Here is a 23,781-nt window from a genome sequence, read left to right as displayed (position 1 = left end):
ATTGAGGGTTAAAAAAACAAGACATCATGTCTAGATCAGAAAACCCATGAGTCTTAAATCATTAGATGGCAAAATAATAGTCTAGGAACATTATCTCTACCTGCTTGTGTGATTTCACCTGCTATGGGGAACAGGGTACTGGCACAGACGAACTTTTGGTCTGACCTGGTCCAGCTTTTCTGGCACTTTTCATTGCTTTTTTTTTTCCATGCTACAAAACCTGTAATGCTGCCAGTTCAGTGAATCTTGTATTTGAGTCTTGTCAACTCACCTACTACAGGAGCAAACAATGCAGGGAAGGGCATGAAAACAGGCTGTGCCTTTCCTTCCAGATCTGTCAGGTTGCACCACAGAACTGTAAAACCAGCTGATTTTATCTCCCAGGGATTTGCTGGGAATGAGGGGAATATTAAAAGAGCAACTCTGCGACATTTCCAAACGCTTTCAGATGCTGGTGTGGACAATCTTTGCCACAGGCATGTGCTTGGGGATGACACCATGCTTGGGACTGAGACCTTCTGCATGAAGACGAGTCTCCCTCAGGAAAGCCCTGGCAAGCGGGGTGTAGCACATCATCAGGAAAAGACCTAGAAAAATAGGGCTGTGGTCTTCAAAAATTAACTGGTTTTGATGTAAGTCTCCTTTTATTTCTGTGTAAGGAGAGTTAAATCAAATCTACAAAGCATATTCTGAAATGCCACCAAATCTACTTCCAAACCTTTTCTAAATAACCAGAGGTAAAGGTTTTCTGCCATATAATACTTCAACACATTATTTGTGAATTAAAATATTCCTAAAAATATATTATTTGGGATAAATTTCCCGGTTCTTTTCTTTAGTGGAGTAAGCATAGCATTAAATTACAGGGAAGCTCATCTATTATCTCATAGTTTTGGGTTTTTTTTTGTTTTTTTTTTTATTATAGACTTTTTATCCACATGAATGATAAAGAAACTACAACAGAGTTAAATACCTTTTTTTTTATACCAGTGATTATATTCTTAATTACACTCAATATTGAATTGTAAAATATTTCCAGAGGAGTACAATCTTAATTCAAACAGCAGGCAAAATACCAGAGGAGGAAAGGACTTGAGGGAGAGGGGTGTAAGAATTTCCAGTCTGCTTTGTAAAAAGCACTGTGTATGGCTAATGCTGCTCTATCTGTCCGTCTGTCCATCTATCCATTCATCCAAATGTGGTTCTGGCCCATCCAGTAAAACGCACATTTCTTTCCATAAACAATAGCTATTCAAAAGCAACAGATGAACTGGCAGATGTTGTCAGTGTTTGTGGTATTAAAAGTATCAGCAGTTCCTTTCACAGCTTATCTGTACAATTCATCAAAAGCATTTTCTCTATCAAGTTCAGTAGTCCTTCTAAAAACACAAAGACTTAAATTTTGGTACTACCAAAAAAGATCCAGGACAGGAATTTGTTGTTGTTGTTTTGTTTTTACTAATAAATGGCTGCTACATTCTATTTTACATGGTTGTCCATGATGCTTTGAGGTCACTCGTCCTTGGGTTCAGAGGAACCTGATTTGTTTTGTTTGTTCTTTAAATTCCCAAGCCCTTCCATTTTCTCAGTCTTTATACAAGTCAGGTTTCTGAGTGGTGGGTTATAACTTACAAGGGAACAGCTGCAAAAGATCCTGTGCTTCTAGGAATTAAAAAAAAAAAAAAAAAAGAGAGAGAGAAAATGTTACTAACACTAAGCCCAAGTTTGAGATTTCTTTACTCACAGAATTACATAATTTATTTACAATCCTTGAAAAAGCAATATGAGTAAGTCACTCACTCCAGAAGCATCCTCCGAGATTTTGCTAGTTAATATTTGTAGAGATACTAAACAAATGTGAATAAAGAGAGAAATGTGGAAACAGTCATATTAAAGATGAAGTGCAAAATAAGCATGACTAAACACAAGACCTGCTGTGGAAAGGAACAAAAAGCCCAATGAGGGTAGCAAAGGATTAAAGAGAAATATAGAGCATTAAATTGAGCGGTTGCTCTGCAATGCGCAGAGTCTTCACCCCCATGGTGTATCGTGTGGGTATGTACATGCACACACATTTCTTCTCGAGGCAACTCTTCTCCGCTTGGAACATCAAGAATCTGAAATTGCTTCTGGACAATATTGTTGTGATTCTCTGCTTGACTGATTTAGCTTAGCAGTTAAGTAACAACTAATCTTTCAAAAGCACCGGGCCTACTTAGAGAAAACCCCGCTGTCTGCAGGGATGGCGTGTCACTGGAAACAAAAAAAACAGCGTGAGAAATACATCCATCCTTCACACTCTTGGCAAATAAGCAGGAGAGGCTCATAGCTGCGATGCCAGCACCCTCCTTACGGGGTTTGTCAGCTGCTGAAAACCTGACGCCGGGAAAAAATGCCATTCATCTGATGTTGCCATCCTCAGGCAGATTTTTTGTTGTAAATCAGAGCTTAGGACAAGGTGCTCGGGGCAGGACACACTGTGTTTCATCTGGGGGAGGTATACTGTTTTATTCAGGATATTATCACTGAATTTATTTTAAATCAGCACTCAGATTAATCTAGGCTCAACTAGAAAACACTGGCAGTCAGGAAGAAAGTATGCACAAAAGAAGAAAAAAAAAAACAAAACAGACCAACTTGATGCTTAGATTAATCTCCTTATCTCAGTAGGCAGAGCTCAAGGCCACAGATACTGGTTATCTCGTTACTCCTAATGTTTTTATATTTAAGTATCTGCTTCTGCCATAACGCAGGCAAACCTCCATCTGATCTATACTATCAAAACCTTCTCAGGTTCCCCAGACTTCCTCCTGAATATCTCTACTTCGTGCATTACTGAGGTCTCTACGTATGAATTACTCTTTTTTTCTAATCTGCCTACTGCACCTCAGGGATTTTTTCAGTGAATCCACAAACCAGATTTTGTGGTCCCCAAGCCCTAATCTTCTTGTTTTACCAGAAAAAAAAAAAAAACAAAACAAAACAAAACAAAAAAGAGAATGTCATTTAAATGTTAAGGCTTTAGCACCCAAAACTGGAATCTCCCAGGCCATTGATGATGGAGATGGTACTTATTCTAACTGAGTGCTTCTAAAAAACTTCTGAAAAATGCAGTATTTGGTTTAGGAAGATCCTGCATATGGGCAACGGGGTAATCGGTGTCTGCAGGAGAAAATTACAGAGGACAATGTTGGTGTAGTTCTGTAAAGCTCCCAAAATATACTGCTCTTTCCTGGAGCTGAAGAAGCTCCATTATGGGCAGAAAAAAAAAAACAATTCCGACCTGCCCGTGTGTGAACTTTTACTGCATTTTGAATGCCAACATATTTCCCTCCTTCCACTGATGATACATGACCTTGTCACCACTTTCCAGTGCTCAGGCGATTAGAGCTGGATTCACCTAGTGGTACGTCCTACCCCAGTGAAGCCTCATAATTCATAATTTAGATCATAGCTAGACACCTCCACAGACAGACCTTTTAGACCAGAATCAGTAACATCACGCAACAGAACAATTCTCTTAATTCTTGCGACGCCTGCAAAGGAAAACACGATGGCCAGGCAGAATAAAATCCTTTTTTTCTCAAGCTCACCTTTAGCTTTTGCTGAGGTGTGCACTTAGCTTTTCTTTCCTGATCAAGCTTGCTGCATAGGGAATCTGCAATGACACAGAAACAAAGCCACCGCTTTATATCTCGTTTGGCTAACAAGATAGATTTGATAATTTGGTCTTAAGGGTCTCTTCCAACCAATATGATTCTATGATATCTGAGCTAGAATCCCTGTAAATGAAAGGTTTTGTTTGCCTCCTTATATAATTTTAGAAAACAGTGCCCTAAAGGATTTAATTCTTTATAAAACTGCAAGAATGCTGAAGCAGAAATAAAATTTAAATGGTCCAAATTAAAACAACAGATCATAAAATCTAATGTAAAAGATGTCTTCCAATGTTTGTTTAGATCAGTTGTTGGCAAAAATCAAGTCACCAGCCATTCTACTACCCATGAGATGACAAAAATCAGCTGTCTGTAACAGAGCAGGAAACATGCATCGATCTCTGCACAGCCAAAATACAGCAGGGTGGGAGTATGAGACTTCATATATTTATATCCCCACAATTAGGAAATTCATAATAGTTATCTCTGACTTGCACCAATCTGAAGAAAGCCACTGAAGTGGAACAAATAATTAAAGAAAAAACAGAGAACATAGGCATATTAGGGAACATAGTTATATTTAGAAACAGAGTGGGATGACGTGCTAACTGGCTATTGGGAATACAGCACAGGGCTGCTCTTTTTTCAGTGCTGGGCTTTTAGAATGCAACAAAACTAAATTGCTCTGAGATTTCTCCATAGCTGGGAATCCAAGTGACTACAAATTCACTGTTCTTTGATGCTGCCTTTTGGAAGAATTCAGGTTGGGATCAGGAAATCTATGTCCCTACACTCCCAGGTACTGCTGCACACTGAGGTGACCTGCTTCTGCTTCCAGGCACTCCAGAATAGATTCCCAAAAAATGTCAAATATGCTACTACAAGCTGAAAAATAGGCTGGGTTCAAGTGAGGAGCAAAGCCTGAAGCTGCACAAACGGCAAAAGGGACAGGCAAATGCAGAGAGTTCAAGTGACCTGCCCCACATAAAACATAGAAGCATGTGAATTTACATCCATATCCACTGACTATATACCTAACATGCACTCTTGTACATCCCTGTTTTGTTTTTAATTACGTTACATCCACAGTTTGTGAGAGCATTTGCGTGAGTTGCACTCAGCATGTCTCTGGGCTGGTGTAAAGTGCAGTATCCGCAGTGTCATCTCCATCCCTGCTTTTCTGAGTAAGGAAAAGAGCAGGGAAGGCTCAGGATCAGAGATCTTATAGGCAAAGAAACTGTTCACCTGATCACCCATTTACACAGTTTAAATTCAAAAGGGAGCCACAAACAAACTGCCTGAATAAGCACATTTCAGCTGAGACCCGTGATGCTTCACCAATTTTTTTTTCTTCCTCTCTCCCACTCACAACGGCCAACAGGCAACATTGGTTTGCATGGCCGACAATTATATAGGACATCTCCCAAGCTGTATTGACCTAGATAATACAATGGGGTACATTCTGTCAGAAATTAACTGTTCTTAATCCACTTCTCTGCTATATTGGGCACATTGGCATCTTTTCAATGTGTGTTGGTTTATCCGTTCTCCTGGTAATAAATGACAATGGGAGAGGTGGGTGTCCAAGAGGGAAGTTACTACATTCTTCATGAGTTAAATCACCTTCTACTTTTGTCATTGGAAGAGCATTTGATAACTCCAGTGCTATGGTAGAATAGTATTTAGGGCTCTTCATGACAATACAATCTCCTTTTGCACATCCACGGTGACTGTTGCAATGCAGGACAGGATCAGCATTCAAACAGGCATGAAGATCCAATGTGTGGCCCTTCCCAAAGTGTGTACACCCCTGCCAGCAATAACACAAGTGCAGATAATTTGGTTTTAAGTAGCAAGAAATCTGTTTTTTATTACTAAGTCCACATTAACAGGAAATATGTTGCAATGGGAGCAGAGCTGTAGGGGACAGGAGAAAGATCCAGTGTCCATACTGCATTTCTCTTGTGGGGTTTTTTGTTTGTGTTTTTTTGTTGTTGTTGTTGTTTGTTTGTTTGTTTTGTTTGCTTGTTTGGTTTTTGTGTTTGTTTGTTTTTGATGTTTTTGTTTGTTTTGTTTGTTTTGGTTTTTGTTGGTTTTTGTGTGTGTGTATTGTTTTGTTTTGGTTTTTTTCTTCAGACTAGTCTGGTCCTGGGTACTGATCACCTGTTAAGAAATCCAGTTTGCAAGCTCTCAGTCTGCTCCACAATAGGAACCAAAGCAGGGATAAGCAGAAAGGATTTGGGATGAATTTCTAAAGCGCGTGTTTGATCCCCGCTATGCTTGGACATCAAAAAAGCTTCTGTACACCATCCTCTTTTGTAGACTTCACCTTCGCATCCCATCTCTAGGTGGGGTACACAATGATACATCACCCTGACTTCTGTTGCTTAAAGAGGGAATTTTCAGTACCCCAAATATCTGATGCGTATCTACAGGGTTTTAGTTAAACAATTTTTATTTCCAGGCACTGCACTTGAAACCTCACTCAGAACCCTGTTCGGCTAAGACAGCCCTTCCAAATGCAAAATATGTTTATGCAGGAAAGGGCTGAAATGCCACTGGAAAACTACAGTCTCTGCACACATGATGCTTCTGGATGGAACGACGGGTAGGATTAAGCAGAAGAGAAAGCCTATACTGAGTTTTTACAGCTGGAAGAGAAATCCAAGTGCCAACAGCATGTTCTAGAGCATGAGTCTCCACTATTGCCCTGTGAAAGTACTTACAAGGCAGCGCACCAGTCTGTTTTTAATAACCATTAATTCTACAAGGCATTCCTTTTCTTTAACATTTGAATTTACTGGAGAAAGAGGCACAGCTCCATCCCACTAAAGCAAGGCATACCCAGATGTTTTGTCAAGACACAAGTTTCACTCACCTGTCTTAAAAAAATCAGACAGTGGCAAACAAAATTCTGCTGAAAATAGCACATGTTGGCTCATTTTTCTTTCATTTTTTTTTTTTTTTTTTTGGTGGGGGGGGGGGGGTGGCGGGCAAGGTAATGAAATCTGCCTTGGAGTTTGCAAGACACAGTAAACACAGAATTCCAGAAATGCTCTTTTACTTGTTATTACCTGAGTGTCAGTGGACAGGCACTTCAGCACAAGCTGCAGCTCAAGAAATCCAAGAACGATTCCACTGAACCAATGTTTGCCTCTAACACTCTTGTCAAGGTCAATCAATCTGGCTGGACCACTTTAAGCAGAGGCCCAAACCAGAAATCCCAATAAAGCACTGCTATTTCCTATTTCTACTTTTTGAATGTGGAGTGACAGGCATGCAGTGACCAAGGTCTCTGCATATAAAAATGCAGATATTCCTTGTTTGTATAATGAATACATTAGTTGTACAAAGCACCTGCTTTCCATATGCAACCTAAAATAGGAATTAAACCTACTGGTGCTTTTCTTAATTACAGTAGGACCCAGCGGAACATGATTTCATACCTCTAAAGATCTAACAACATTACCACAAAGTGGATGTTTTCTTCTTTTAAACACTCCTTCTGAATCTTTAAAGATCAGGATGAAAGATGATGCAGAGATAGAAATAAATTTTGCAGGTAGATAGTTCCTGATTTATTTTATGGTTGATTCAAAGCAGCACTGAGAGTATAAGGCCATGGAACATCAGAGGAGTTTCAGCTGGATCCAGTTCTGAGCTCTGAACATGATTATCAGCCCAAAGTTAGGCTAGCAAGGAGAAAGTCAGTTCATGGGAGTATAAATAAATTAAAAAGAACCCAAACAAAACCAAAGCAATTGTCTGGAAAGACAATTCACATTTCTAACATGTCTCAAAGACCTTCTGCCTTTTACTCCTTTGTAAAATGAGGGGGATTGATCACTATTCAATTTTAATTATCTAAACAACAATGGCCAGGTGACAAACACCACCTTAGCTTTTCCTGATGGATGGGTTAAAACTGTGGTCAGCGCTTCCCAGGAATCTATAAAACAACTTGTAAAGGACACCAGAAAAGAAATTAAGCAAATCTAGCCTGTTCGCAGGAGCTTAAATTTGCTTCTTGTTGCTCTGTTTCTCTGTGGCAGTGGTTTAGAGGGCTTCACAAAAACATACAAGGATCAAAATCATCATGCCGGGAATGCTGCTTCTGATCTTCTCCCACTAGGCAGCTAGGAAGAAAGTTAATGTTTTTTAAATTTGATCCACTAACACAGTTGCACAGAAGACAATACCAGACAGGTATGGAATGTCAAGCAGGAGGTGACTCAGTCCTGTGTTGGGCTGGCTGGGCTGTCCTGACAGATTAATTCTGGTCACACCGGACAAAAAAACGACAACTCTAAAGGCAGGTGAGCTCTTCTGAGGCCGTACCACATGTGGCATTTTGGAATTTATCCAAACCTGCTGGGCAACGATTTCTTCTCAGTGGCCCTTTCTGTACAGCTTAATAACGGAAGCCAGATGGTCCATGACTGAATCCATATGTAAAATCCGTACATGCACCGTACTTTGCTAATTTGGGAGAGAGCGCTTTGAAAGAGCAAGAAGAGAAAAATGCATTCAGTGATTTAAGTTCTATTTTCTTGTTCAATACCGGTTGCTTCCTGGCACTTGGCTGAGAGCTTGGCAAGAACAGGTTACAATACTTTCTGGTAGCTGCTCTGGATAGTCTGACCGACTCCTTTCTCAACAGAAATTGCCAATGGCAACACAATGTCCCACTGCTCCAGCTATGTACTGAGCCAGGTTATATCCAAAGACAGCAACATCCATCGCAGAGGATGCAGCAGGACCCACCCTCCATCCTCCCAATGATCTGAGCCTTACTCCTGACTTTCAGAAAGCCATAAAATATTTTTTTTAAAGTCCGGAGCAGAGCATTAAAATAAACCTCCATTGATTAAACAGTGCTCTAAAGGAGGTTTTTAATGCAGAATATTAACGCTGCAGATGCAGTGATGGCTGGGGAGTGGCAGAGGGCACCCAGAGCCCGCACCAGCCCCCCGATCTGCCACCCCACTCAGTCCAGCTGCCCTCCACGTGTGGCGATTTGTCATCTCCATCTGCATCGCAGTGAAACAATGTAATTCAAGAACTGGGAAATAAAAGCGTTATGGTCAGTGTTCGGTACTGGCGAGGCACAAAGTGCTACCTCCAAGCAGTCCTTTCCGTGTAACTGTCAGCTTATGGCGGGTGTTCGCACTAGAAAGTTTTCAAAAACAATTATATTTGGTTAATTATTTCATGCTTAGCTTCATCTTCTTGTATTCTAGACATTCCTGACACATCAAACATGCCAAGGCAGTTTCTTTGAAAGTCTGACTACTCAGTTTTGCAGCTTGAAGAATTCCAGTTCAAAGTGAGTGGAACCACAACAACAAAAAATACAAAAAAATGAAATTTAACCATGTTTTTTGTGCATTCTGCACCAAAAGCTTTAATTCATCCATGCCATAATCCAAAAAGGCCAAAAGAGTTCTATCATTAACACATGCAATTCATTAGTCTTAATTCTAGATACAACCATATAAGATATATTCACATGAATGAATTAAAGTAACTGCAAGGATTATCACATTGAAACTGCTGACTCCAGTTATCAACTAGAACATCACTGAAGACTAATATACTGGTTATTTGCAGCAGTATCTCAGTTTTTCACATGCAAACACCCTTTTATCGGTCTCACTGATACTCAACCTGCCTCAACGATACCAGGAGGGACACCCAAATGGAAGCATCAAGACTTACTGATGATTTGGCAACATTTCTATTAATAATAATTAAACTCAGGCAGCCACAGTGAGTAAAGAGGTCTTGAATTTTTGGTGTAGTACATTTAATGTTGAAACCAGTCCCTGTAAGTACATTCAAGCAGCGCTGTTTAATGATTAAATGACTATTAGTCTTCTGTAGCATGAGCAAGTGAAAAGGGTGTGAATTACACAATCATATTTATTTTCCTGCCCAAGAAAAAGCACTACACTGAACCTTACAATTTCTCCACTTCTTGTAAATATGAAAAATCACCACAGCTGGCTTGCTGGAGGTCTGGGACAACTAGTTTCAGAAAAAAAAACTTCACAATAAGGCTACAAAGTGAATGGCAGAGACGATCCATTCTCTCCCTGGGAGGAAAGTTAGCTCCAAGTTCAGCTGACACAAGAGATAAATGCTGAAGTGGGCCCATAGAATTTGTGCTTAAATGTGATTCACAGCAGGAATTGGGTCACCTGCCTCAAGTCCAAAGCAGCAGGAGAAGTACTTTTCAGGATAGGATCTTAATTACCATCTTCTGTGACAATATAATTCACAGATTGAGCCAAGCTCCTTGCCTGGTATCGGGAGGCAAAGAGGAACACAGTAACAACTGGAAGCATTAAAGGAAGAGTGGAAACCAGCAGCAAAAAATCTCCAAATATGTTTTGGACTTAAATTTCCTCCATAAACAACCTCCCTCAAGCACTCTCCATCTCTCATTGAAACCTCTGAAGTCAGCAGCAACAGCAACGTTCGACAGCTCTAAAAATAAGGCCACTCCTAAATGCCTCTAAACATAGGTACACAAGCTTGACAATCCTGGCCTTCAGCTTTATTTCTATGCCCTAACCCATCAATGAGAAAATGACACTATCAGAAGGCTGGACAATGCCTTCTCCGCACCAGGGTCTGTGACAAGTGCCACGAAAATTTAAATGCTTGAACGCAGGGGCTGATTCAGGTAAGTGGGAATATTTGGCAAGCCTGCCTCAAAAAAAAACCCCAATGAATAACATTAGACTGATCACAGAAAAAGCACTAGGAAAACAAGCATTAGCTGATGACCTGCCACCCGTTACGATGCCCTACTCTTAAAATCGCACTAAGCAGTATCTGAGTAAGAAACAGCTTCACATATTCCACCCCTTGCTTGTACTGGATTAAGTATGTCAAGTTTTCAAAACAGCACAGTTGTATGCAAAGATCTAGAGTTGCACTAACACACACAAAATCCCTCTTGATTTTAAAATAACAAGCAATGTGTGCCTACACTGAACTGTGTTTTGGAAACTAGATCCTTTACTGCTGAGTAAAAAATTTAAAAAAAAAGACACATCTTAAGGTTTATTTGCCAGTGAGAAATTGGCCTCGCACCAATTTCCTACTCAGGGTTGAAATGCAACTTGTACAAGGTAGAAACATTTAACTGCTTAAGGTTTGCTGATTCGGTGTTCACATTTCACTCTGAAGAAGCACCTCTTGGTGTTGAGTCCACATATTTCCTTTAGTTGAAACACAAAGACCCATCTGGTTACTGTACGAAAGTAAATCTCCAGGTAATTAGATTCTAAACCAGCTGAGAACTGCACACTTACGTCTCGCTAAGTATAAGGTAATGCGAGCTCAGTACATCTGTGTGGCTCACAAAGGAAAAGTTCAAGGAGTGCATTTAAAAAACATGAAGCCACCCGTCATAGCATTTTTAGCAGAGAAGGAAAACTCACAATTTGTAGCTGCTGTACCATTTCTTCTCTGTATGCCAGTTCCCACTTCATCTGATCTTGAAAACTATCTGTAAGGTGGGGGAGGGGAAGTAGATGCAATAATTAAAACAGAGACCACACAGCAGAATTCATATAAATCAAGTTAAATCAAACCAAATCGCTACTGAGGAATTGTGAACCCCTGCAAAGCCCTTCACCCAATTACAAGGTATGCCTAACAAAAATGCCTTCTCTAGTAGGAGACACTGTAGACAACAGAAAAACTGTGGAAAAATCAGATTCTGCTGCTTCCCCAATTAGCAAATGTAGGCTACTGAGTTCCTGTCACTAGCATTTATTCTCACAATGATTTTCTCAATGGGCCAGACTCTGCAGTCACTAGTCAAACTTCTACCAACACTGAAGAGCAAAAATATCTCTTCTTTGCTCTGGCATAAATAAGTTGACATCAATAGGGATGTCCAATATGTGAGAACAGAAAGCGTTTAAGGCTGCAGGGTTTGATTTGTAGTTTGTAACAGCGCTGACAGCTTTGAGCAAATCTCAGGCTAAAGCTCCATAAAGAATGATGTGGAACACAGAAGGGAAAAAGTCTTTGAAAAACAGATCCTAGAGAGCTGGGTTACAGCACAGGGTAGATTTCCTGCTCCAAGGAGCTTCTCCTTCCCTTATTTTCCTCCTCAGTAACTATTTCAGACAAAACTTTTTTTGGTAGAAGATTAACTGCTGGTCTGTGTTCCATAACATTGCCGTTGGAGGTTGGGAAAAAGACAGAAAAACATAAACAGAACTATTGACAAGAAGTAAATAACTCAGAGAGTTGCATGATGGAGACCTGAGTGTGATGATGGACCATTAAATGGAAGAGGAAAGAAAACCCATCCCAACCAACATGATTTTGATCTGGGAGACTAAAGCCTGTCCTAGATCATGGGAGTATTGAGGTGAATATAAATAAAAACCAGCATGGAGCACCTCAACACCCAGAGCTGGGAGAAGAGCACTAAAAGGCAGCTTAAAATGGTTTATTTACAACTAAATAATTAAAAGAGTTAAATAATCATGCTGGTTGATGGGACACGAGCCCAGAACTCAGGAAGCCTGGGTTTAATATCTGCTCTACGTGTCTCTCCACGTCTCCTTTCATCACCACTGAAACACAAATAGCACTGCTTCATCTGCCAAGTGCGTTGGGAGAATTAATGAATTAAATGACTGTGGGACACTTTGATAGCACAGTAATGGGAGTCACAGAAACACCTCAATTGCAATGGAAAGATTTAAGCCCAGGTGAGAACAAGTGGCTCCTATTAATACTCTGCGTGCTGCCGCAGTGCTGGGAGCTCACCTGCTCCCAAAAAAAGCCACACAGCCTCGCCACGACTTCTCAATCCCAAAACCAAGGATATATTGGTGTCCTGATTTTGTTAAAAAACAAGTTTCTCTTTTAGTGAATTTTGCCTGTCAGCTAAAGCCTTCATATTAGCTGCATTTTCCTGGAGAACCAGATACGTGTTTTGGAAAACATAGCAATGGAGTGCAAAGTTATTGATAAGCATGGATGGACATCTCCCGAGAGGGGCAACGAGAAACAGGTGGCCAAGAAACTGACCAACTGTGTATAACATTCCATTCACGTGAATACTTCATATAAAAGTGGGAGATCACGAGGATCTCGTCCCTTTTTTCCCTTCCTTTTTCATCCCTTCTGCTTATGGCAAACATTAGGAGAGGACCTTGCTAGTCGTCCCTGCAAACTGAGGCCTAGTGAGAGACTGAATCCAGCTCCGGTTGGCTGCAGAGTCCAATCCAGGACTTTGGGTGCCAGCTCTGCAGTTGCTGAGACTTTCAAGATCGGTTTTGTATATTTAGTATTATTTTCTCTATTCTTATTAGTAGCATTAGTAAAACATTGTTAATTTTTCCAACTCTTCTCTCTCTGTCCTTCTTTCCCTCCCGATCGCCTGTCCTTAGTGGGAAGGGAGGAGAGGAAGGGGCAAAAGGGGGAAGTGGGTGGGGGAGAGGAGGTTAACAATACATCTGCCAGGGTTTTATTGTCACCCCGCAATCTAAACCCTCGACAATTGGATGTACTATACCTCTATGTCTATGATTCTATGATCTCAACTGTGGGGAAAGGGGATATGTCCCCATCAAGTGTGAGTGTACGAAGGGGTTAGAAGAAAGTACAGGGGGGCAGAGCTCTGTCCTCCTCATTCACGCAAGGATTTTGCCCTCTCCCAATGAGCAAAGGTTGTTTAAAAGGCAAGGAGGGACTTTAGGACAAAAATAAAATAGCAAAGAAACAAAGAAAGAGTGAGAACATCTGTCAGGGTGAAACTGTCCAGCACAGTTACATGAAAAAGGACATAAATGCCCACAGAAGTTTTCAGCCTATTCCCTCTACTCTGACTTGACCAGAAAAAGAAGCTGACAGAAATAAAGCAGGTTTGCAATTCCTCTCTTCCTAGCCCCCCAAAAAGCCATGCAGTATAAAAAGGTGATCACCTCCTGTCCTGGTCACTAAAGGCTGATAAATCTGTGCTAGCTACTACTGAGATACTCCAGTTTCACTCCTAGTAGGCTACATAGAGAAATTTTCCTTTTCTCCTCAGCATTTTCCTTCTGACTGGCTCTTCACAGGCTCATCACCTCTCGGGACAAATAGCTCAGAAATCTCGCCCAGTCCTGCCCTGCAAATGTCCAAGCTCACAGTGGAAATGGGGTGTTAATGGTAAGGATGGTGGTTTTCCATGGCGGCGTTTATCTGAGTCTGAACGCTTACAGACAAAGCCATGAGTGATACACAAGAGAAAATATATTAATATTTAAATAGCTTTCTTTACACAAAATTAAATACTTGAACTATCCAGACTACGCCTCTGCCATTTTATTACCACATTGTTAAATGCAGTCAGAAAAAATACACGCAAGCTGACACCAAAAGTATAAAACAGTGGAGGGTTCTGGGAGAACCTGCTGTCAACTATATACAGGTGCTCATATTTCTGACAGGACAGCAAATTATTTGATTTTCTTCAAGTCATCTGATCTTCTTTTATTTTCTTCAAGTGATCACTGTGTTGAGAAAGGCAAAGGAAAACCTCATCTGCAGCATTCAGGTATAATAGCAATATCAAAAATAAAGGTGCAAAAAGCAGAAGACACGGTCTGCTGGTTCATAAATTATCACAGGCCACATTTCAATGAGCTTGAAAATAAGATTGTTTCACATTTAACAGTGATTTCCATGAGGAGAACATGGAAACCCAACACTGTTTACACACAATACCGCATAGCGCTGCTGTGGGAGGTGGTTTGATGCTATAATATTAATGTGTGACACCCCAAATGTGCTTGGTTCCAAATGCAAAACCCCGGAAAAGGTGATTTTCAAGTTAACTCCAGATAACTCGACAGGAGTATTTTCTAAAGCCATTTTCTAGTAACTTGGGAAACCTGGCAAAACAAATATTTTCCACTACCTGACCTAAAGCAGCAGTGAGAGCCTGGAACAGACCCCATCTCTTTTGCTGAAATACATACTGCTCTAGAGGACAAACCACACTTATCTTGGATTTTACACTTATTTGCCTTACAAAGACCCTTTTTTCTCGTTTTACTGTATGCGGAGGAGGGTGGGTTTTTTTTGGTAAATCTAAATCTGTAAATAGGTTTTATGGTCATTTGTATATATTGTTTATAGCACATTATCTGTTTTCTATTTTAATCTTGAAGAAAATTGACCACTACTTTGCGGTACATTGAAACCACATATTTTTCAAGCTGGCATACACAGTCGCCACTTCCTTGGTCGGCCCTATGTGTTCTTTTCTTTTATTTGAATTGTATTTCATGTGGTTTAATTGCAGTGTTTATTTACATGGCAATGACAGAGCATTAATTTTACCGTAGAAGAGCAAATGGATAAATGAGTGACCACAGTGGTAAAACTCCAAGATGCTATTTCGCCAGTACCACGCATCAGTGTTCTGATCTACACAAATTATTTTGAAAATTACCTCACTCCCAAACCCAAGTAATGACTGGATTTATACTGAAGGATGAGGTTATCCTCTTGTCATTAATATCCATATCACCTCAGACAACTCTTCTCCTTTATTTATGAAGCTGTCTACATCTTTTGATATTTGGGCTAAAAACTGAGTCATTCTCAGTCATCACACTCCCTCACTTCCCTGAACTTACCCTATCTGATCCTATGGAAAGGGAAAAAAAAAAAAGTATTTTCTTTAAATAATAGGAAAATTCTGTCTGTATTTCCACCTTTTCCTGCAATCCAGGGAGGTGCAACATTCCTCACCTTGCAGCAGTGGTTTTGGTTGACTTGCTTACTGGTAATACTGGGTTTTATCCCTGGAGTTTTTATGTAGGAACTCAGGAGGGCTAACAAAAGAGTTTCTAAATTCTTCAAGAAACGAGGATAAACCAGCATGAGGGCATTTTGCACTGAACAAACATTTCAGTCACACAGGAGTTAAGAGAAGTTGGCAATTGGCAGAAGAGCCTGACAATTAGTCTGGGAATGTTTTAATGTATCTGCCTCAGTTTACTGTGAGTGCTCTGTCCACATCCAGTCTCACAGGAAAACAAGGACAAAAATTGAGAGTTTTAAAAAGCAGAGTATAAAACAAACCTCACATCATCACCATGAGGAAAATATTGAATGGAGATGGTGTCAGACTTCCTTTGGACTTCACGAGGAAGCAAAGTTGGGTGCAAACACGCTTTTACCTTTAGGCTGTATTTAATATTGAACTGTGAGGACTGTCAGAACAGGCAACTACAGAGTCATGACAGGGAAGCCAGCACGACAGTACTGACGGAGACGCCCTGAGCGCTCCAGCTCTGTAAAACTACATTCACTGCATGCTGGAGAGCCCTCACTGTGTCTTCTAGTTTGTCCTGATGTAGGCGGGATTTATCCTAGAAGTGTGTTTTCCCATGTCACTACCAGTGTAATTTAAAAGGTTTCAATCAATTGGTCTTTTTTCCATATCCTTGTGCACACAGCTGAACTTTCTGGGAGCTTTATGAAACCCGTACTAATTGTCCATTTTGTTTTCTTTTATTTAACACATGCCCAGCACATCCCGTCACCCCTCACTAGCACCCATCAGCCATGGTGAAAGGACCACCTTGAACAGCCCATCTCAAGAGAAAAAAATCCAAACACGTCTTTCTGCTCCTTAAACACAGGCCAAATCAATTCTCCAGCATCATCTAGAACCACCTAAAAGACTATGATGTACCCTGTCTTCAAAAGCCTCCAAGAAGGTACCCCAAGAAGCCCCAGGCATGTTTCTGTCTACTCGCTGTATTCATTGTTATCAAAACCAGTAAAATATACACCAAAATAGACATCCAGCTTCATATTTTCCCTACAAAAGATCTGCTTAGGCAGCTTGAAAAGCCATCACAAAAGCGCCATCAATCTTAGCAGAACTAAGCCAAAGATCTTGGCAATACAACTAAGAACATACCTCTCCCATTTTAACCATCTGACGACAACCAACCACCCACAGATAACACCAAAACCACAGAGATGTGTCTTACTGAAGACTGGGAATGACGCGTTTCCTTTCAACACCTGGAATTCCTGTTCTAGTCTCCTCCGTAAGTCGATCTGTTCAAACAAAACCTTCTGCAGTTCCTCTAACAAAGATAAAAGTGGTTTTGTTAATCTGTATAAATAATTCTTGAAAGAACAGTTGCAGAGCAATTCATTACTATAAGACAAAATATTTTAGCAGTTATAAAAAAAAGTGTTGCATAGACCTACAATAGATTTTGTGCAGAAAGCCATGAATATAAATCAATGTAATATATTATTTTAAATTATTATATTACAGTGTCATGTATTGATTGATATATATGCATTAATCTCAATTATATCCACCCAAAGGTCCATATATTATTCATATGTTACTTGACAAGCTAAAAATATGGTGCAGAACAAAAGTGCCCCCTATTATTCTCATATTCTATTAAAACAAAGAGCAATTTTATAACATAAGAGGCCCTTATTTATTTTACCTTTCCCCATGTTTTCTACATCCTTCTTCAGTGAATGAGGTGAATTGGTTTCTTGTGTGTGTTCGCCTTAAAAAAAGAGAAAGAAAAAAGATATTGATTTACTTTTCAATCAGTATTGTCCTTACTATGCAACTGCTTCAGACAACTTGGAGTAAAAAGGAAAAACAATATGCAGAAATAGTAATATTGAGGTTTATCTACATATCTCTGCGTGCGTAGCACAAATGTTTGTAGGACTTTTATTTGCTGCTAGCGGAAAGTATTTACCAATATCACAGCCTCCTGCAGATGAGAGCTGGTGTCTCCTTGATACATAGGAGCGCTCCTCTTAAACCTTGTCTGCCAAACTGATCCCAGCTTTCGCTCTAAACCCTCTTGAAGATCAGAAAATAACTCGGTCTCATCTCCTCTCTTCACAATGGGAAGTCCACGCTGTCTAGTTGGGAAGACCCTGTTCCCAAATCTACGAGGAAAAAATCATTTTTTTGCAGCAGCCTCTTTGACTTCATCAGCTCTTTTTATCAGCTCTACAGCATTAGCTTGTTTAACTGGATATAATTTATATCCAGCTGAGATAAAATTGACATTAGTGGTATTTGCATCTAAAGGATACACCTCGGAGGTCAACCAATTCAGAGACTTCTGTCTTAGGTTGCTCATGTAACTTTTACTCATATAGTAGTAAAGAATTTTCTAGATAATAAAATTAGGCTGTTTCCTGATACTTAGAATCACAGAATCATTTTGGTTGGAAGAGACCCTTAACATCATTGAGTCTAACCATAACCTACCTCTAGCACTAAACCTTTCTTTCAGCCCTTTTCCTTTACAAATAAAATAAAATAAAGTTTTAAAAATCTTCACAAGGTGTTAAGTTCATGTGGATGACCACTTGACTGAAATATTAACTTTCTGACAGAAGGTGTTATTTTCCTTATCCTCTGGAATTGTGAAATTTTCATCTGATTTCTATGAACAGCGTCTTGGAACAAAAAGCAAGGAAAAAATGTTTTTAAAAGCAAAAATACCACAATAGCTGAAATTAATGGAAGATTTTCTATTATTTACAGCTGAAGTAGAAATGGACTCTAAATAATTAAGAAAATCTTTGGTAAATATCCAATTATTGGACTAATCTTTGGTTTAGTCCAGCCAGTAAATACACATAATTAACTCTACTGATGAGTAATCACAAGAAAGAGATACATATAAAGCTACTCATGTTTACATATTTGGAAGAAAGAATGATGGAGGGAATACCTTGTTGGTTTTTTTTTAATAAAAAGCCATAGCACTGAATAGGTCACCACACAACAGATACGATAGCAGCTACTTAAAAACTCCTACTGTCACCATGCATTTGATAATAGCTCCTCAAAATAAACCAATTTTAAAGTTGAATTGGAAAGTCTTGTTTTATAGGCAGTCAGAAATCCTTTTGCAAAACATTTATTTCTGTTTTTAAAAATCAATGCATTCTTACATCCAGTAAACCTTGAAGTCCGAGTATATGAAACACATCCAATAGCTATGCATTTTAGCATCTCCTGTCTCTCTGTTCCTTAAAAAAAAAGCAACCCCTCATTCAGGCATATACATTTACACAACTGACACCTGGTGCCAGCAATTCCACTTTAAAAATCTGTTTATGTAACACAATGTTTAAAAAAAATCATTTTTGTATGATATTTGATATACACAAAGTATTTTCTAGAGGTAAGTTGTCACACCACACTAAAAGAAATAGCAAGATTAAAAATACATCACCTTTTGGGCAATGGTTTGAGGTGTTTCCATAATGTAAAATGGTATTTTTGTTTTAGTTAACGTAATTCTCTTTTAAACAGGATTGCTAACAGAAGAAGTATTTTGTTAGATGAATTAGAGTACACAAAATCAAAAAGAAGGAATTTAAGTTTAGGAAGAGTATTTATTTAATTCTAAATAATTGTATATTTTTCTAATCAATTTCTTTCATTGAGGCATTCTTTTCCGAATGTTTTATGTGCAATTTTGAGGGATAAGAGACTCAAAGGCAGAAGGTAAATGGATTTTTCAAGGGAGGGGGAAGAAAAAATAAGAGAGACTAGATCCTAGCACAGCTCATACTGCTTTTCCAGCTTGGTTGAGCTTTCAGGGCCAGATGGTTTGAGGCTGCTGACTCACTGGGAGTGAAAGAACTGTATCAAAATGAAAATAAGGGCATGTAGTATGAAGAATAACTTCTCCAGCAGCTGCAGCCTCCTTGCTGAGCTTCCAAAAAGGCTTAGAAAATTCCCCATCCTTGCGCCTAAAATAAGAACAGGATGGGAAAAGGGAAGGTATTTAAAGGCAAACACCCTCACATACGGTTTTAACGAATAACTGCATTTTTAAACTGCTTTCTGATGTTCAAAGCCTTGACATTATTATTGCTAACGGTAATAATAATCAGATGGGTTTCACCTTTCCAGTCCCCCTGAAAATGATAATCAGGAGCCTGCACTTCTCTTTTCCGTACTTCCCAGAGGCCTCATCACGCCTTGTGTACTGCTCTACCTTAATTGAAAGGGAGGAGGTATTGAATATTTAACCAGCTTCCTTTCTCTTAAAAGTTAATTAAAAGCTAAATAGGTGTTTAAAAACAAACAAACAGAAAGCCCAAAGAATTTTAATCAGCCTAAGAAAAAAATCACTTGCCCTTCTAATAGCTCCACCATAACTCTCTTGGGTCTTGTCTACACACAAACTTATAACAGCATTTTAAATGGAAAGGCATGTGGTACGGACACCTAGGTTGTCTTTGAAAGAGATCTATTTCAGTTTATTCCGAAAAAAAAATCAAACTATACCTCCACCTGGCTGGCTGGGAAAAGGGGATGAAGTATTCATAGCCAGTTTGCACTAAAGCTTTTGGTAGCTCTGTTCTTCCTGATCGCTATAGCTGCACAGACATTTACTCTGGAATAAAGGCAGATGGATTGTATTTTTGGTTTATACAAATGGTCTTTTTATCTGGAACATGAACATCCACCCGCAGAGGAAAGCAGAAATGATGGCTGCAAGTAGACACACCTCGAATTACTTTATCAATACTCTGAAAAACAGCAGTTCCTACTTGTACATTGACACAACCTCACAGATGCCACCGTTTTATTAGGTCTACACGCACGGGAGTAGCTCATATTTTAATTCTCAATAAAAGAAATGAACAGAAACATTTCTAAATGTACTCTCCCCAAAAGAAATGCACATTTGCCCACATTGTACAAAACCAAACCAGACATAAGGCAAGTTACCTCTTCATGTTGGGCCACCCAGAGCAATCCTTCCTCGGGAAGCTCTCAAAGCACTCGTCAAACAGCAGCAAAAAATTTCCAACCTGGCCCAGACGACGCAGCTCCATCAACGAGCAATTGATTTGCAGAGCTCTGGACCAAGAAAAAAAATCATCCCTCCTACCTCTCGGCCCTGTCCCTTGTCCTCAACTCATCTCCTTGACAATTCTCACTGCACCCGTAGTGCCAGACCCCAGCAACCGAAATCATCCACCCGTCCGTGTCTCAGCACTGGGACTGATTAATCCTGGATGGAATTTAATTGTTGCAAAGTACATGATGCTGCCAGCCAGCTCTGCAGCTCGCTCCTACCAGGTGAGCTTTAGCCTCAGGAAGCCCACAAAACTGATGATCTACCATAACTTAAACATCTGTCTTGGTTTTGTGAAAAACAAGTTTCTCTTTTAGTGAATTTGCCTGTCAGCTAAAGCCTTCATATTAGCTGCATTTTCCTGGAGAACCAGATACATGTTTTCGTAAACATAGCAATGGAATGCAAAGTTATTGATAAGCATGGATGCACCTCTCCCGAGAGGGGCAACGAGAAACCGGTGACCAAGGAACTGACCAACTGAATATAACATCCCATTCACGTAAATACTTTACATAAAAGTGGGAGATCATGAGGATCTTGTCCCTTTTTGCTTATGGCAAACATTAGGAGAGGACCTTGTCAGTCGTCCCTGCGATCTGAGGCCTAGTGACAGACTGAATTCCAGCTCCAGTTGGCTGCAGAGTCCAATCCAGGACTTCAGGTGCCGGCTCTGCAGTTGCTGGGACTTTCAAGATTGGTTTTGTATCTTTTGTATTATTTTCTCTATTCTTATTAGTAGCATTAGTAAAACATTGTTAATTTTTCCAACTCTCTTCTCTCTGTCCTTCTTTCCCTCCCAATCGCCTGTCCTTAGTGGGAAGGGGGGAGAGGGAGGGGCTGAAGGGGGAACAGGGGGGAGAGGGGGTAACAATACATCTGCCAGGGTTTTATTGTCACCCCACAATCAAAACCCTCGACAACATCCACTGGTATTAACATAATATTTTTAGCTGGAGAACGCTACATCTACAGATACAAAATCCGCAGCAGAGAAGATGTCGGTATCTTCTAGGTATAAACATATTTAGTTTGGAGAAGAGGAGACTGAGTGGTGACCTTATTAATGTTTACAAATATATAAAGGGTGAGTGTCACGAGGATGGAGCCAGGCTCTTCTCGGTGACAAACAATGGTAGGACAAGGGGTAATGGGTTCAAACTGGAACACAAAAGGCTCCACTTAAATTTGAGAAGAAACTTCTTCTCAGTGAGGGTAACAGAGCACTGGCCCAGGCTGCCCAGGGGGGTTGTGGAATCTCCTACTCTGCAGACATTCAAAACCCGCCTGGACACCTTCCTGTGTAACCTCATCTGGGTGTTCCTGCTCCGGCAGGGGGATTGAACTAGATGATCTTTCGAGGTCCCTTCCAATCCCTAGCATTCTATGATTCTATGATTCTACGATATCAATTTAAAAAATATAGGCAGATGTGAACCGGCGGACTTTCAGAGTTCCAAAGGCTCAATTTGTATTTGCAATTAATTACTCGCTTTAAGACAAACACAATTCTTGCATATGTCCTGAAGAAATCCTGCCCTTACTGAAAATATTCATGCATTATGCATATTCATGCTGCTTTTGGGAGGAATAATCAATAGGATAATCAGGACTTGGGAAAATACATCTATTTTTGGAAACTCAATGAGCATCTTTTAAGTGCTTTTCTGTACTGGGGCTGGTGACCCAGCTGGTGGATGAGGGGAAAGCCGTGGATGTGGTCTATCTGGACTTCAGCAAGGCCTTTGACACTGTCTCCCATAATATACTCTCGCAAAAGCTGGTAGCCCATGGCTTGGACAAGTGTACTCTATGCTGGGTTAAGAACTGGCTGGAGGGCCGGGCCCAGAGAGTGCTGGTGAATGGGGCTGCATCCAGCTGGCGGCCAGTCACTAGTGGTGTTCCCCAGGGGTCAGTGTTGGGTCCAGTCCTGTTTAACATCTTTATTGATGATTTAGATGAGGGGATTGAGACCATCATCAGCAAATTTGCTGATGACACCAAGCTGGGAGGGAGTGTCGACCTGCTGGAAGGCAGGAGGGCTCTGCAGAGGGATCTGGATAGACTGGAAAAATGGGCTGATTCCAATGGGATGAAGTTCAATAAGGCCAAATGCTGGGTGCTGCACTTTGGTCACAACAATCCCCTGCAGCGCTACAGGCTGGGCGCAGAGTGGCTGGAGAGCAGTCAGGCAGAAAGGGACCTGGGGGTACTAATTGACAGGAAGCTCAACATGAGCCAACAGTGTGCCCAGGTGGCCAAGAAGGCCAACGGTATCCTGTCCTGTATCAAAAATAGCGTGGTCAGCAGGACAAGGGAAGTGATCCTTCCCCTGTACTCTGCATTGGTGAGGCCACACCTGGAGTACTGTGTTCAGTTCTGGGCCCCTCAGTTCAGGAAAGACATTGAAGTGCTGGAGCGGGTCCAGAGAAGAGCAACACGACTGGTGAAGGGACTTGAACATAAGACCTATGGGGAGAGTCCGAGGGAGCTGGGGTTGTTTAGTCTAGAGAAGAGGAGGCTTAGAGGTGACCTCATCACTCTCTAGAACTACCTGAAGGGAAGTTATAGCCAGGTGGGGATTGGTCTCTTCTCCCAGGCAGTTAGCAATAGGACAAGGGGGCATGGGCTTAAACTCTACCAGGGGAAATTTAGGCTGGATATTAGAAAGAAATTCTTTACAGAGAGAGTGGTCAGGCATTGGAATGGCCTGCCCAGGGAGGTAGTGGACTCGCCATCCCTAGAGGTTTTTAAACTGAGATTGGACATGGCACTTAGTGCCATGATCTAGTAAACAGACTAGAGTTGGACCAAGGGTTGGACTCGATGATCTCTGAGGTCTTTTCCAACCCAGTCGATTCTGTGATTCTGTGATTCTGTGATATTACAAAATCTGGAGCTTCAAATGTTGATTTGCCCTGAAAGTAGTTTAATTTTAAAACAAATCAGTTCTAATTTTTGCACAGATAAAGTCTAATTTATAACCTACATTTAAAGTTTAAAACATGGACATTCGATTAAAAAAATCCACACTGAAGTACTAACAGATAGAGGAGAAAACAGCTTCTGGATTTCAAACCAAAGGTTCAAAAACAGTGACCAACTTAAAAAAATTCTTGATTTGTTTTAAACGGAAGGTGATATTCTCAACAGATTCCAGAAGATGGGGCTTTAAAAAAAAAAAAAAAAAAAAGACAACACACCTGATA

At 40.4% G+C, this 23,781-nt stretch overlaps 1 protein-coding gene across 1 annotated transcript in view; it reads right to left on the bottom strand.

The window, feature by feature from the left end:
- Window positions 1–794: 794 nt before the first annotated feature.
- LOC102087867 (SKI family transcriptional corepressor 2) overlaps window positions 795–23,781 on the bottom strand; it is a 29,739-nt gene continuing 6,752 nt past the window's right edge. The window contains exons 4-8 of the mRNA XM_065044830.1: window positions 17,165–17,230; window positions 16,685–16,783; window positions 11,108–11,175; window positions 3,594–3,658; window positions 795–1,662 (exon numbers count right to left, since the gene is read on the bottom strand). Coding sequence (XP_064900902.1) covers window positions 3,596–3,658; window positions 11,108–11,175; window positions 16,685–16,783; window positions 17,165–17,230 — 296 coding nt within the window. The 3' untranslated portion in view covers window positions 795–1,662; window positions 3,594–3,595. The remainder of the gene's footprint in view (window positions 1,663–3,593; window positions 3,659–11,107; window positions 11,176–16,684; window positions 16,784–17,164; window positions 17,231–23,781) is intronic.

The sequence above is a fragment of the Columba livia genome, chromosome W (assembly GCF_036013475.1).
Source record: "Columba livia isolate bColLiv1 breed racing homer chromosome W, bColLiv1.pat.W.v2, whole genome shotgun sequence".
Classification (NCBI taxonomy): Eukaryota; Metazoa; Chordata; class Aves; order Columbiformes; family Columbidae; genus Columba; species Columba livia.
Note: the sequence above shows the minus strand (reverse complement) of the source record. Positions and strands in the feature narration are given on the sequence as shown.